The 15,074-nt window shown below is 46.1% G+C and overlaps 1 protein-coding gene across 3 annotated transcripts in view; it reads left to right on the top strand.

The window, feature by feature from the left end:
* Window positions 1-15,074, top strand: part of LOC145349811 (dynein regulatory complex subunit 11-like) — a 207,466-nt gene that overhangs the window by 84,572 nt on the left and 107,820 nt on the right. For all 3 annotated transcript variants that reach the window (XM_080198356.1, XM_080198355.1, XM_080198357.1), the window contains 2 exons: window positions 119-225; window positions 8,976-9,062. In XM_080198356.1, coding sequence (XP_080054482.1) covers window positions 119-225; window positions 8,976-9,062 — 194 coding nt within the window. The remainder of the gene's footprint in view (window positions 1-118; window positions 226-8,975; window positions 9,063-15,074) is intronic.

Here is a 15,074-nt window from a genome sequence, read left to right as displayed (position 1 = left end):
GGGGCACTTTTTCTCTCACCACTTGATTACCCTTGAGAATTACTAGTGGTGCCATTTAAGATTTTGACTTTGCTTCGTGAATAGAACCTCAATTTATTTTCTTCTTTCTGATCTGTAGTGATTTGGCAGAATCAAAATGAACAGATGAACTTTTCCCAGAAGCATGTTGATGAACTCATTAAAGAAGAAAAACGCAAAGAGGTGGAGGAAGAAATCAGAGTGCAGGTAGAAAAATGTAGTCCCAGAAACATAAACCAGTCTTAGATTGTGGTAACAGAAATCTAGGTCACAAACACAAAAAAACTCTATTACAGATGGGATTGGACGAGCATGGAGCCTTCTATGATCAAACCATTTCTGTAGGTGCACACTGTAGGGATGTGATTCTACACCATGATGCACTAAGGATTCAAGAGATATGTCCATGGTGACACTACATATTAGTCATCACTCTGTTGTTATAAAGTAGAGGTTGATTTCCCCCTTCTGAGAAGTAACACTGAAACATCTGAAGAGGAATACCTCGCCGTATGATTTGTAAAATGAATGTGAAGTGGTGCAGCCTGCTCTTTAGCAACTTCTAGTGGTTAAATAAAATTAAATCCCTGACACTTTCTAATCAACACATAACAATTTATTTATCCAACTAACCAAACAAATTAACATTCACAAACTGAATAAATCTCTTTGAACTATTAACTGTTCTTGAGTAAAACAAGATTCTAATGATATGCTGTTCAAATAAATATAATTCCTATTTAAGAACAAAATAAAATTTAGTCACTCTCTAAATCCACTATAATTTGCCTACCACTGCAACAGGTTCACAGCAGACACCATTTCCTTGATCCTGCACTGATAACAAGGACACCTATGTCAGATTTCTGTTTATTGATTACAGCTCAGTCTTCAACACTATTATTCCCGTGAAACTCATCTCCGAACTCCGTGGCCTAGGCCTCGGCACTTCCCTCTGGGACTGGATCCTGAACTTCCTAACTCACAGATCACAATCAGTAAGGACAGGCAACAATACCTCCTCAACACTGGTGCCCCACAAGGCTGTGTTCTCAGCCCCCTACTATACTCCTTATGTTCCTATGACGGTGCGGCCAAATTCCCCTCCAATTCAATTTTCAGGCTGACTCCATCACCCTCCCAGACAGTGCATTCCAGACTGTCACCACCCTCTGAGTAAAAAATGTTTTTCCTCAAATCCCTCCTAAAACCTCCCACCCCTCACTTTTAACTTGTGCCTCCTCGTAACTGAACCTTCAACTAAGGGGAACAGCTGCTCCCTATCCACTCTGCCCATGTCTCTCATAATCTTGAACACCTCGATCAGCCCCTCAGTCTTCTCTACTCCAGAGAAAACAACCCAAGCCTATCCACCCTCTCCTCATAACCTAAATGTTCCATCCCAGGCAGCATCCTGGTGAATCTCCTCTGCACTAACAATAATCTCACCCAGGCTCTATTTCTGCATCCCCACACATTTACCCGGCTAATTTCTCTGTCAGAGAGTTGTTGCAGACTTGATGGGCCGAATGGCTGTTCTGTATTGTAGGAAATTTCTGTGGTGGACAGTGGGAATTAGGTCAGCAAGTGTAGAGACTGGGGATGAGTATGGTATCGAGGCCAGACTGGCTCAGAGGAAGAGCAGGCTGGGGGATGTCAAACTAAGTGGGCCCAAAGGTCTGGCGCACATCTGCTTCAGTGTACGGAACATAACAAGGAACGAAGAACAAAGAAAATTACAGCACAGGAACAGGCCTTTCGCCCCTCCATCCTGCACCGACCATGCTGCCTGACTGAACTAAACCCCCCCACCCCCCTACCCTTACGGGGACCATATCCCTCCAATCCCATCCTATCCATGTATTTGTTAAGACACTCCTGAAAACTCACTATCGTGACCGTTTCCACTATCTCCCCCGGCAGCGCATTCCAGGCACCCATCACCTGTGTGTAAAAAAAAAAAATTTGCCTTGTACATCTCCTTTAAATCTTGCTCCTCGCACCTTAAACCTGTGCCCCCTAGTAATTGACTCTTCCAACCTGGGAAAAAGCTTCTGACTGTCCACTCTGTCCATGCCTGTCATAATCCTGTAGACTTTTATCAGGTCGCCCCTCAGCCTCCGACGTTCCAGTGAGAACAAACCAAGTTTCTCCAACCTCTCCTCATAGCTAATGCCCTCCATACCAGGCAACATCCTGGCAAATCTTTTCTGCCCCCTCTCCAAAGCCTCCACATCCTTCTGGTAGTGTGGAGACCAGAATTGAGCACCATATTCCAAGTGTGGCCTAAGTAAGGTTCTATAAAGCTGCAACGTGACTTGCCAATTTTTAAACTCAGTGCCCCTGGCAGATGAAAGTAAGCGTTCCGTAAGCCTTCTTGACTACCTTCTCCACCTGCATTGCCACCTACGGTAACCTGTGTACCTGTACACCCCAGATCCCTTTGTCTATCAATACTCGTAAGGATTCTGCCATTTCCTATCTTCATTAGATCTTCCAAAATGCATTGCCTCACATTTGTCCGGATTAAATTCCATCTGCCATCTCTCCGCCCAAGCCTCCAACTGATCTATATCCTGCTGTATCCTCTGATGGTCCTCATTGCTATCTGCAAATCCACCGACCTTTGTGTAGTCCGCAAACTTATTATTCAAGCCAGTTACATTTTCCTCCAAACCATTGATATATATTACAAACAGTAAAGGTCCCAGCTCTGATCCCTGAGGAACGCCACTTGTCGCAGCCCTCCATTCAGAAACACATCCTTCCACTGCTACCCTCTGTCTTCTATGACTGAGGCTATTACGTCTCATCCTTGCCAGTCACCACTGATCCCATGCAACTTCACCTTCTGCGCCAGTCTGCCATGAAGGACCTCGTCAAAGGCCTTACTGAAGTCTATGTAGACAACATCCACTGCCCTACCCTCATCAAGCATCTTCGTAACTTCCTTGAAAAACTCAATTAAGTTAGTTTGACATGACCTCCCCTTCACAAAACTATGTTGCTTCTCGCTAATACATTCACTTATTTCCAAGTAGCAGTAAATCCTGTCTTGAAGAATCCTCTCCAATAATTTTCCTACCATTGATGTAAGGCTCACTGACCTGTAATTACCTTGATTATTCTTGCTACCCTCCTTAAACAAAGAAACAACATTGGCTGTCTCCAATCCTATGGGACCTCACCTGTAATGATGTGGAGATGCCGGCATTGGACTGGGGTAAACAGTAAGAAGTCTCACAACACCAGGTTAAAGTCCAGCAGGTTCATTTGGTAGCAAAAACCACTAGCTTTCAGAGCGCTGCTCTTTCGTCAGGTAAGAGGGAATTCTGTTCACAAACCGGGCATAGAAAGACACAAACTCAATTTACAAAATAGTGGTTGGAATGTGAATCTTTATAACTAATCAAGTCTTAAAGGTACAGACAATGTGAATGGAGAGAGCGTTAAGCACAAGTTAAAGAGATAAGAACATAAGAACATAAGAAATAGGAGCAGGAGTAGGCCATCTAGCCCTTCGAGCCTGACCCGCCATTCAATAAGATCATGGCTGATCTGTTGTGGCTCAGTTCCACATTCCCGCTCTCTCCCCATAACCCTTGATTCCCTCTCTTATCAAAAACCCATCAACCCGTGTCTTAAAAATATTTAGCGAGGTAGCCTCCACCACTTCAACGGGCAGAGAATTCCAGAGATTCACCACCCTTTGAGTGAAGAAGTTCTTCCTCAACTCCGTTCTAAACCGCCCCCCCTTTATCTTGAAGCTGTGCCCCCGAGTCCTACTGTCCTTTCTGAGCGGGAAGAGTCTCTCCACCTCTATCCTATCCATCCCATTCATCATCTTATACGTCTCAATGAGATCTCCCCTCATTCTTCTAAACTCTAACGAGTACAAGCCTAGTTTATTCAGCCTCTCCTCATAGCTCAACCCCCTCAACTCCGGCATCAGCCTAGTAAACCTCCTCTGCACTCCCTCCAAGGCCAAAATATCCTTGCGTAAGTACGGCGCCCAAAACTGCACACAGTACTCCAGCTGCGACCTCACCAATGCCCTATACAGCCGCAGCAAGACCTCCCTACTTTTATATTCAATCCCCCTCGCTATGAAGGCCAGCATCCCATTCGCCTTCCTGACCACCTGCTGCACCTGCAGGCTGGGTTTTTGCGACTCATGCACAAGGACCCTGAGGTCCCTCTGCACCGTCGCCTGCTGCAGTTTTTCGACACACAAGTAATAATCCTTCCTACCATTATTCCTACCAAAGTGGACCACCTCGCACTTGCCAACATTAAATTCCATTTGCCATTTCCTGGCCCATTCGCCCAGCCTATCTAGATCCTTCTGTAGACTCTCCACACCCTCCGCACAATTTGCCATTCCACCAATCTTGGTGTCATCAGCAAATTTCGACACCATACACTCGGTTCCCTCCTCCAGATCATCTATATAAATGGTAAATAGCTGAGGCCCCAGCACCGACCCCTGGGGCACTCCACTAGTCACCAGCCACCAATCCGAATAGCACCCATTGACCCCCACTCTCTGCCTCCTATTTGACAACCAATCCTCTATCCACGCTAACACCCTACCCCCAACTCCATGTCCCCTGACCTTCTGCAATAACCTCTTGTGAGGTACCTTGTCAAACGCCTTCTGAAAATCAAGAAAGACCACATCCACCGGCTCTCCTTTATCCACCGCCCTAGACACATCCTCATAGAACTCCAGTAAATTTGTCAGACACGACTTCCCTTTAATGAAACCGTGCTGCGTCTGCTCTATCAAGCAATTCCCTTCAAGATGCCTCGCTATTTCCTCCTTGATGACGGATTCTAACATTTTACCTACCACAGACGTTAAGCTAACCGGCCTATAATTCCCTGCCTTTTGCCTGGCACCCTTCTTAAACAACGGCGTAACATTAGCCGTTTTCCAATCTTCCGGCACTTCCCCGGAATCCAGCGACGTCTGGAAAATAACCACCAAGGCATCCACTATCACCTCCGCCATTTCTTTCAGAACCCTCGGATGCATTCCATCCGGTCCTGGGGACTTGTCCACAATCAGCCTCTCCAGTCTGTTGAGCACTGCCTCTCTAGTAACAGTAATGTCATTGAGACCCTCCAGTCCTACCACCTTTCCATCTCTAACACCTGGCAAATTATTCACGTCCTCCTCCGTGAAGACCGAAACAAAAAAGTTATTCAAGACCTTAGCCATATCCCCATCCCCTACCACTAGGTCCCCTTTCTCATCCTCTAAGGGTCCAACGTTCACCCTAGCCAGCCTCTTCCTTTTTATATATTTATAAAAACTCTTGCTATCCTTTTTTATATTAAGCGCTAGCCCAGCTTCATAGTTTCTCCTACCCTTCTTTATCAACTTCTTTGTCAATCTTTGTTGACATTTAAACCTCTCCCAATCCTCTTCTCGCCCACTACTCTTGGCTACTCTGAATGCCTCCGCTTTTAACACTTTCCTTCACCTCCTTCGTTATCCACGGCTTATTACCTCTCCTCCTACGGTCCTTTTTGACCATCGGAGTAAATTTCTGCTGAGCACCAAGAAAGATCTCCTTAAAGATCCTCCACTGCTCCTCAGCAGACCTACCTTCCAACGCGCTACCCCAGTCCACATTTGCCAATTCTTCTCTCATCCTACCGTACTCCCCTCTGTTCAAACAAAGGACGCGTGTCCGGGAACCCACTTTCTCCTCCTCCATCTGCACCAGAAACTCCACCATACAATGATCACTCTCCCCAAGAGGATCCTTCACCGCAAGGTCCCTAATTCTACCCGCCTCATTACATAACACCAGATCCAAGATAGCTCGCTCCCTCATCGGCTCCAACACACACTGTTCAAGGAAACTATCCCGGCAGCGTTCCGAGAATTCCTCCTCGAGCCCACCGCGTCCAACATGGGTCAACCAATCAATATGTAGATTGAAATCCCCCATAATTACGGCCGTCCCATTCCTGCACGCCGCACTTTGCGTGTTAACAGCCCGCCCCACCTCCAGATCATTATTCGGGGGCCTATAGACGACACCCACCAGCGTCTTCCTCCCTTTGCTGTTCCTAATCTCCACCCACAACGGTTCCACTTTCTGCTCTTTGGCTCCAATATCATCCCTTGCTACCACCCTGATGCTATCCTTAATCAGCAGAGCTACGCACCCCCCTTTTTCCTCCCGCCTATCCTTCCTAAACACTTGATACCCCTGGACATTCAGCTCCCAGTCCCTGTCACCTTGCAGCCATGTCTCTGTAATGGCCACCAGATCATATCCATTTGTGCTGATCTGCGCCACCAGCTCATCCACTTTATTCCGAATGCTTCGTGCATTCAGATAAAGTGCCTTCATCCCAGCCTTCACCTGGACCCTATTTGCCGGAACGCCACCAACCATACTCACGCCCCCTACTCCCCTTATTATTGGGACATCCTCGGCCTCTACCCTTACCTGTACCCTCTCCTTAACTTTAGACCTTGTAATGTCACCTACCCCCACCCCCCCCTCCAATTAGTTTAAAGCCCTGTCTACAGTCCTCTTTACACGATTCGCCAGGACTCTGGTCCCAGCACGGTTCAGACCAACCCCATCCTGCCCGAACAGGTCCCACCTACCCCAATACTGATGCCAATGCCCCATAAATTCAAACCCATTCCTCCCACACCAATCCCTGAGCCACCCATTCACTTCCTTAATCCTATCAACCCTATGCCCGTCTGCACTCGGTTCAGGCAGTAGCCCAGAGATAAACACCTTGTCGGTTCTACTTTTTAATTCCATTCCCAGCTTTTCATACTCCCTCCCCAGATCCTCAGTTCGCATTTTGCCTATGTCGTTGGCACCCACATGTACTACAACGACCGGATTCTCACCCTCCCACTCCAGGTTCCTTTACAGCCCAGATGCGACATCCTGGACCCGAGCACCAGGCAGACAACACACCCTTCTGTGCACTTTGTCATTACGACAAAGGACAGTGTCAATACCCTTCACCCCACTATCCCCAATCACTACTACGTTCCTTTTCACCTTCTCTTTGCCTATGTCCTGCTGCATCACCGTACCGTGTGCAGTTTGCTCACCGACCTCATCTCCCTCGTCCTCGTCCACACTGGAAGCAAGAACCTCAAACCTGTTATGCAGATTGAGAGGCTGAGGCCTCCGCTCCCCACCCCCCTTCCTCTGTTCCCCACCCCCCTCTTGTTCCTGACCCTTAGAGTTAGCCAGTCCAGGGGGGATGGATGTCACTTGCACCCCATTGACAATGGCACCCTCTCTCCCCCTGATGAGCCTCAGTGTCTGTAGCTCAGAGGCCAGCTCATCTACCTTGAGCTGGAGCTCCTCCAGCAACCTGCACTTACTGCAGACATGGTCACTGGGAAGGACCCTGGGGTCCACCAGTTCCCACATCATACCGAAACAACACATCACATGCCCCTCCATTATTCACTGTAGTAGTAGTGAAAATTTCCACACGAACTTACCTGGCCCTTTTTCTCTCCAGCCCTTTTGGTCTTAAGCCCTAATAGCTCACTCTGCTTCCCCCTCACTCCGCTGCCCGCTCCGATGCTGCCCGCTGTCTATACCAGGCCTCCTTTTAAACCTGGCGCTGTTTTAAAGCTTGCTGCCCCACAACTCCCTTCTAACCACTCCCTCAGAATTCTTAAAGCGGTAAATACAAAAAGCCCGCAAAAATGCTTTTAAATGATTTAAACAGTTCTACAAGGTAAGTTCTTACTACAAAGTGCTTTAAACTTATTTAAACAGGTTTTTTAACAGGTAATTTCTTATCTGTCTCTCTGCTCCTTCACTCGTCTGCTCCAGCAAACAATGGAAGGCTTCACCGTGTGAGATGTGTATTGCCTCCAGATAGAACAGTTAGTGAGATTTTGCAAACCCAGGCAAGTCGTGGGAGTTACAGATAGTGTGACATGAAGCCAAGATCCCGGTTGAGGCCGTCCTCATGTGATCGGAACTTGGCTATCAGTCTCTGCCCAGCGATTCTGTGTTATCGTGTGTCGTGAAGGCCGCCTTGGAAAATGCTTACCTGAAGATCAGGTGCCGAATGCCCTGACCGCTGAAGTGTCCCAACAGGAAGAGAAGACTCTTGCCTGATGATTGTTGAGCGGTGTTCATTCATCCGTTGTCTTAACGCCTGCATGGAACCAATGAATGGGTCAACTCTTTCTCTGGCTACCACCTTGCTCCAAATACATGTGTAAAATGCCTTGGGATTCTTCTTAATCCTGTCCGCCAAGGACGTTTCGTGACCCCTTTTTGCCCTCCTAATTCCCTGCTTCATCTGTTTTCAGTTGCCTAGACTCGCAATTTCTGTGGTCATCCACGGTTCCTCAATCCTGCCTTCCCTGTCCTTCCTTTCCTTCCTTTCCTTCCTTTTCGTAGGCATATCCTACACTCTGATCAACTGTTCCTTTAAAAGATTCCCACATGCCAAACGTGGATTTACCCTCACACAGCCTCTCGCAAACAACAGCCTCCAAATCCTCCCTAATCTGGCTGTAGTTAGCCTTCCCCAATTTAGCACCTTAACCCTAGGACAACACTCAACCTTTTCCATCAGTATCCAAAAGTTTACGTAATTGTGGGGACTGTTCGCCACATTCGCCCACTGCAACTTTGACATGGCCAGGCTCATTCCTTAGTACCAAGTCCAGTAGAGCCCCCTCTCTAGTCAGACTACCCACGTATTGTTCCAAAAAACTATCCTGTTTGTGTGATTTCAAAAAGAAATGAGATATCTCTGAGGGTTAAAGGGATCAATGGCTATGCGGGGAAGAGGGGACCAGGATATTGATTCTGATGATCAGTCATGATCAAAATGAATGGTGGAGCAGGCTCAAAGGGCCAGATGGCCTACTCCTGCTTCTGTTTTCTATATTTCTGTTAAATTTCTGATTATTCTTATTTGTATTTTAGGTAGATGAGCTAATGAGACAGGAACTGAAGAACTTAAAACTAACAGTGGACAGGGATAAAAGTACGAAAAAGAAAGGTGGAAAGAAGGTAAGTTCCACAGTACAATTAACAAAATGCACCCACAATGAACAAAATATCAGAGTGAAGAAAACTTATTAGCATAAGGCCAGACCATAAAATCCCTAATGAAAGATTGTTGCTGAGGGCAGACTGGTGGATGTTGTCTACTTGGACTTTAGCAAGGATTTTGACAAAGGCCCCTCATGGCAGGCTGATACAGAAGATGAAGTCACATGGGATCTGTGGTGAACTGATAAGATGAATACTGAATTGAGTTGGTCATAGAAAACAGAGAGTAGCGGTGGAAAGATGTTTCTCTGACTGGAGATCTGTGCTTTATATGCTCTGTCTGAGGCCAGAACTCTCCATTCACCTGACGAAGGGACTAACCCCGAAAGCTTGTGCGTTTACTATCAAATAAATCGGTTGGATTAAAACCTGGTGTTGTCAGACTTTTTACTGTGGAGATCTATGGCCAGTGGTTATGGAGGGATCAGTTCTTGGACCCCTGTTGTTTATAATATATAAATGATTTGGAGGAAATTGTAGGTGATCTGATTAGTATGTTTGCGGATGAAACAAAGACTGGGGGAGCTATGGGTTAGAGAGGAGGCAGAGGATACAGCAGGGTATTAGATAGACTGGAGACTTGGGAAGAGAAATGGCAGATGGAATTTAATCTGGACAAATGCAAGGTGATGCATTTTGGAAGGTCCAGTGCAGAAAGGGAGTGTACGGTAAATAACAGAACCCCTAGAAGCATTAACATTCACAGGGATCTAGGCTTTCAGGTCCACAGTTCCCTGAAACTGCCAACACGTGGATAAGGTGGACAAGAAGGTGTATGGCCTCGGTCGGGACGTAGAGTTTAAAAGTGTTGCAGCTGTATAGAACTTTTGTTAGGCCACGTTTGGAATATTGCATACAGTTCTGGTCACCAGTCTACCAGAAGGACGTGGAGACTTTGGAGCGGGTATCAGAATGTTGTCTGGTTTGGAGGGTATTAGCTATGAGGACAGATTGGACAAACTTGGGTTGTCTTCACTTGAACGTCGGAGTCTGAGGTGTGACTTGATAGAAATTTACAAAATTATGAGAGGCATGGATAGAATAGATAGTCAGAGGCCTTTTTGCATGATAGAAATGTCAATTACTAGGGGACTTAGGTTTAAGGGAGAAGGAGGAAAGTTTAAAGGAGATATGAGAGGCAAGTTTTTTTACACAGAGTAGTAACTGCCTTTCAATGCAGAGGAGGTGGTAGAAGCAGGTACAATACAACATTTAAGAGGAATCTTGACATGAATAGGGAATAGAAAAATATGGACTGCGTATAGACTAAAGGTCTGTTTAAAAAGGAGTCATGGGTCAGCATAGGCTTGGTGGGGCAAAAGGTGTGTTCCTGTGTTTGCTGCTCTTTGCCCTTTCAATCAAGACAAGTGGGCAACTTATTACTAACCTCCACAGGAGAGTACAGGTCAAACATGTACCCTATAGGAGGAAATGTAGGAAAATTAGGTTAAAATTTTAAATTATTGTTACAAGTTAACACTGCAATGAAGTTACTATGAAAATCCTCTAGTTGCCACACTCTGGCGCCTGTTTGGATACACTGAGGGAGAATTTAGCATGGCCAATGCAACTAACCAGCACATCTTTCAGACTGTGGGAGGAAGTTCCAGGAACCCTGGATGTCTAAGACAATGCAGGACTGGATGAGGAAGAAGAGAAATGCTTTTAGGAAGTCCAAAGGGAGCAATTCAGGCATGGCCCTCGAGGAAGTGCAAGAGGAAACTTCAGAAAGTAATTAGAAGAGCAAAATGAGGGAATGAAAAAGGGCTTGTCGACAGGATTAGGGAAAATGCCAAGATATTTTATAAACGCATCAAGGGGAAGAGGTTATGGGTGGCGTGCTGGCACAGTGGTTTGCACTGCTGCCTCACAGCTCCAGTGACCCGGGTTCGATTCCCGGCTTGGGTCACTGTCTGTGTGGAATTTGCACGTTCTCTCCTGGTGCTCCGGTTTCCTCCCACAGTCTGAAAGACGTGCTGGTTAGGTGCATTGGCCCGAACAGGCGCTTGACTGTGGCGACTAGGGGAATTTCACAGTAACTTCATCGCAGTGTTGATGTAAGCCTTACTTGTGACTAATAAATAAACTTTACTTTTTCCAGAGGAAGAGTAAGACCCATTAGAGACAGGGGGAGGGGGGAATCTATATGTGAAGCCACTAGTTATTGGAAGGGTGTTAAATGACTGCTTCTCCTCAGCCTTCACTCTGTAAAAGGGGAATAAAGGTATGGAATTCAGGAAAAGGGACAGAGAAACTAGCACAGTTTGACATAGGAAGTGGGGAGGTATCAGAGGTTTTGACAGGCTTAAAAATGGATAAATCCCCTGGGCAGATGAATTGCATCCCAGGCTACTGTGAGAGATGAGGCAGGAAATTGCAGAGCCTCTGACATAAATTTTTAATTACTCTCTGGCCATGAGGGAAGTAACCACAGTAAAAAGTCTGACAACACCAGGTTTTAGTCCAACCGATTTATTTGATAATAGACTCACAAGCTTTCGGGTTAGTCCCTTCGTCAGGTGAATGGAGAGTTCTGGCCTCAGACAGAGCATATAAAGCACAGACAGTTTAGAGATTACTGATTAGGATGCGAATCCTTACACCTAACCTGCTGTTCAAGACCTGAAGTGGCTGACAATGTGAGTGGAAGGAGACATCTCTGTAACCTGTGATCAGTGCTCCTTCCACTCACATTGTCAGCCACTTCAGGTCTTGAACAGCAGGTTAGGTGTAAGGATTCGCATCCTAATCAGTAATCTCTAAACTGTCTGTGCTTTATATGCTCTGTCTGAGGCCAGAACTCTCCATTCACCTGACGAAGGGACTAACCCGAAAGCTTGTGAGTCTATTATCAAATAAATCGGTTGGACTAAAACCTGGTGTTGTCAGACTTTTTACTGTGTTTACGCCAGTCCAACGCCGGCATACCCACATCATGAGGGAAGTGCCAGAGGACTGGAAGATGGTGAATGTGGTTCCATTTTTCAAGAATGGTGGAAGAAATGAACCAGGAAATAACAGACCAGAGAGTGGTAGGGAAATTCTAAAGGAGAGAATTAATATCCGCTTGGAAAGGCATGGTTTAATTAGGAATAGTCAGCACGGCATTGTGAGAGGGAGGTCGTGCCGAACAAATTTGTTGGAATTTTTCAGAAATATGTGGATGAGGGAAGTTCAGTTGATGTAGTTTTATATGAATTTTAGCAAAGCTTTTGACAAGGTCCCACATGGGAGATTGGGAAGGTTAAAGCGCACGGAATTCAGGGAAACTTTGTGAGATAAATCAGAAACTGGCTTAGTAATAGGACACAAAGTGTAATGGCTGTTCAAATGATTCCAGCTGTGTGCCACAGGGCACATTAGTACTGCTACTAGTGCTAACTTTATTGTTTGTTATATGCATAAATGATTTGGAAAAAAAATTTGGGGGAGTGTTCAGCAATTTGCAGATGACACCAAGATTGGTAGGGTGATTCCTATTGAACAAGATAGTTATAGGTTACAGGAAGATATTGGTGGATTGGTCAGATGGGCAGAGCAGTGGCCGATGGTATTTAACCCTGAAAAGTGCAAGGGGAAGCACTTGGGAAGAAAAAACAAGATGAGGCATATTCAATAAATGGCAAGACACTGGGAAGTTCAGCGAAACAAAGGGATCTAGGGGTAATTGTTCACAGATCTCTGAAGCCAGCAGAGTTTATGAATAAGATAGTTGAGAAAGTATATGGGACATTTGCTTTCATCAGTCTTGGGTAGAATTTGAGAGCTGATGTCTCTGATGGTTCCCTCCAGGTGCTCTGGTAGGTAACGTTGTATGGTCATGCTTAGTTGCCCCTTAGTGTCCCAAAATGTGTAAGTTAGTGGAGTAAATGCGTGGCGTTAAGGGGATAAGGTGATGGCAGAGGGGTGAGAGGGCAAGGTGGGCCTGGGTAAGATGCTCTGTTGTAGAGGCGGTGCAGATTAGATGGGTCAAATGGCCTGCTGCTGCACTGTAGGGATTCTATGAAAGAAGCATTGAGAGAAAGAGAGTGAGTGAGTTGGAAAAGCAGCTTAAAAAAACAGTGCGAGAGAGAGAGAGAGAGAGTCAGGACAGCAACTTTAGAACAGTGAGAGACAGAAAGCGGGGAATAAAACAGTGAGACAGAGGGCACAACTGCTTCAGAAACAGAGATAGAGAATGGGGTCAGCAGCTTTGGAAACAGTGAGAGGGCAAGAAAGAGTGGGGATGGCAACTTCAGAAACAGTGAGATAGAGGGAGAGAGCAGGGACAGCAGTTTTAGAGACAATGAGATAGAGAGCAGGGAGAGCAACTTCAGAAACAGAGAGAGGGAGAGGGCAGGAGAGCAGGGATAGCAGCTTTAGAAACAGTAAGAGAGAGAATAGGGAGAGCAACTAAAGTGACAGAAACCAGAAATAGTGGGAGAGAGAAAGAAAGAGAGCGGGAACAGAAACTTCAGAAACAGAGAGAGAGAGGAGACAGCAACTTTAGGAATAGTGGGAGAGAGAGAGAAAGAGAGAGAGCGGGGACAGCAACTCCAGAAACAGAGAGCGAAAGAGAGAGTGGGAACAGCAATTTCAGAAACAGAAAGAGAGAGGAGACAGCAACTTTAGAAATAGAGAGAGAGCGGGGACAGAAACTTCTGAAACAGAGAAAAAGTGAGTGGGGACAGCAATTTCAGAAACAGTGAGATAGAGAGAGAGAGAGCAGGAACAGCAGCTTCAGAAACAGAGAGAAAAAGATTGGAGACAGCAACTTCAGAAACAGAGAAAGAAAGAATGGGGACAGCAACTTCAAAGCAGGGACAGTAACTTCAGAAACAGAGAGAGAACAGGAAAAGCAACTTCAGATACAGAGAAAGGTGAAGGATGCGGTGAAGGATCCTCTTGGAGAGAGTGATCATTGTATGGTGGAGTTTCTGTTGCAGATGGAGGAGGAGAAAGTGGGTTCCCGGACACGCGTCCTTTGTTTGAATAGAGGGGAGTATGGTAGGATGAGAGAAGAATTGGCGAATGTGGACTGGGGGAGCACGTTGGAAGGTAGGTCTGCTGAGGAGCAGTGGAGGATCTTTAAGGAGATCTTTCTTGGTGCTCAGCAGAAATTTATTCCGATGGTCAAAAAGGACCGTAGGAGGAGAGGTAATAAGCCGTGGATAACGAAGGAGGTGAAGGAAAGTATTAAATTAAAAGCGGAGGAATTTAGAGTAGCTAAGAGCAGTGGGCGAGAAGAGGATTGGGAAAGGTTTAAATGTCAACAAAGATTGACAAAGAAGTTGATAAAGGAGGGTAGGAGAAGCTATGAAGCTGGGCTAGCACTTAATATAAAAAAGGATAGCAAGAGTTTTTATAAATATATAAAAAGGAAGAGGCTGGCTAGGGTGAACGTTGGACCCTTAGAGGATGAGAAAGGGGACCTAGTGGTAGGGGATGGGGATATGGCTAAGGTCTTGAATAACTTTTTTGTTTCGGTCTTCACGGAGGAGGACGTGAATAATTTGCCGGGTGTTAGCGATGGAAAGGTGGTAGGACTGGAGGGTCTTAATGACATTACTGTTACTAGAGAGGTGGTGCTCGACAGACTGGAGGGGCTGATTGTGGACAAGTCCCCAGGACCGGATGGAATGCATCCGAGGGTTCTGAAAGAAATGGCGGAGGTGATAGTGGATGCCTTGGTGGTTATTTTCCAGACGTCGCTGGATTCCGGGGAAGTGCCGGAAGATTGGAAAACGGCTAATGTTACGCCGTTGTTTAAGAAGGGTGCCAGGCAAAAGGCAGGGAATTATAGGCCGGTTAGTTTAACGTCTGTGGTAGGTAAAATGTTAGAATCCGTCATTAAGGAGGAAATTGCGAGGCATCTTGAAGGGAATTGCTTGATAGGGCAGACGCAACACGGTTTCATTAAAGGGAAGTCGTGTCTGACAAATTTACTGGAGTTCTATGAGGATGTGTCTAGGGCAGTGGATAGAGGAGAGC

Source organism: Carcharhinus amblyrhynchos, chromosome 11 (genome assembly GCF_965287045.1).
Source record: "Carcharhinus amblyrhynchos chromosome 11, sCarAmb.v2.hapA, whole genome shotgun sequence".
Taxonomy (NCBI): domain Eukaryota; kingdom Metazoa; phylum Chordata; class Chondrichthyes; order Carcharhiniformes; family Carcharhinidae; genus Carcharhinus; species Carcharhinus amblyrhynchos.
Note: the sequence above shows the minus strand (reverse complement) of the source record. Positions and strands in the feature narration are given on the sequence as shown.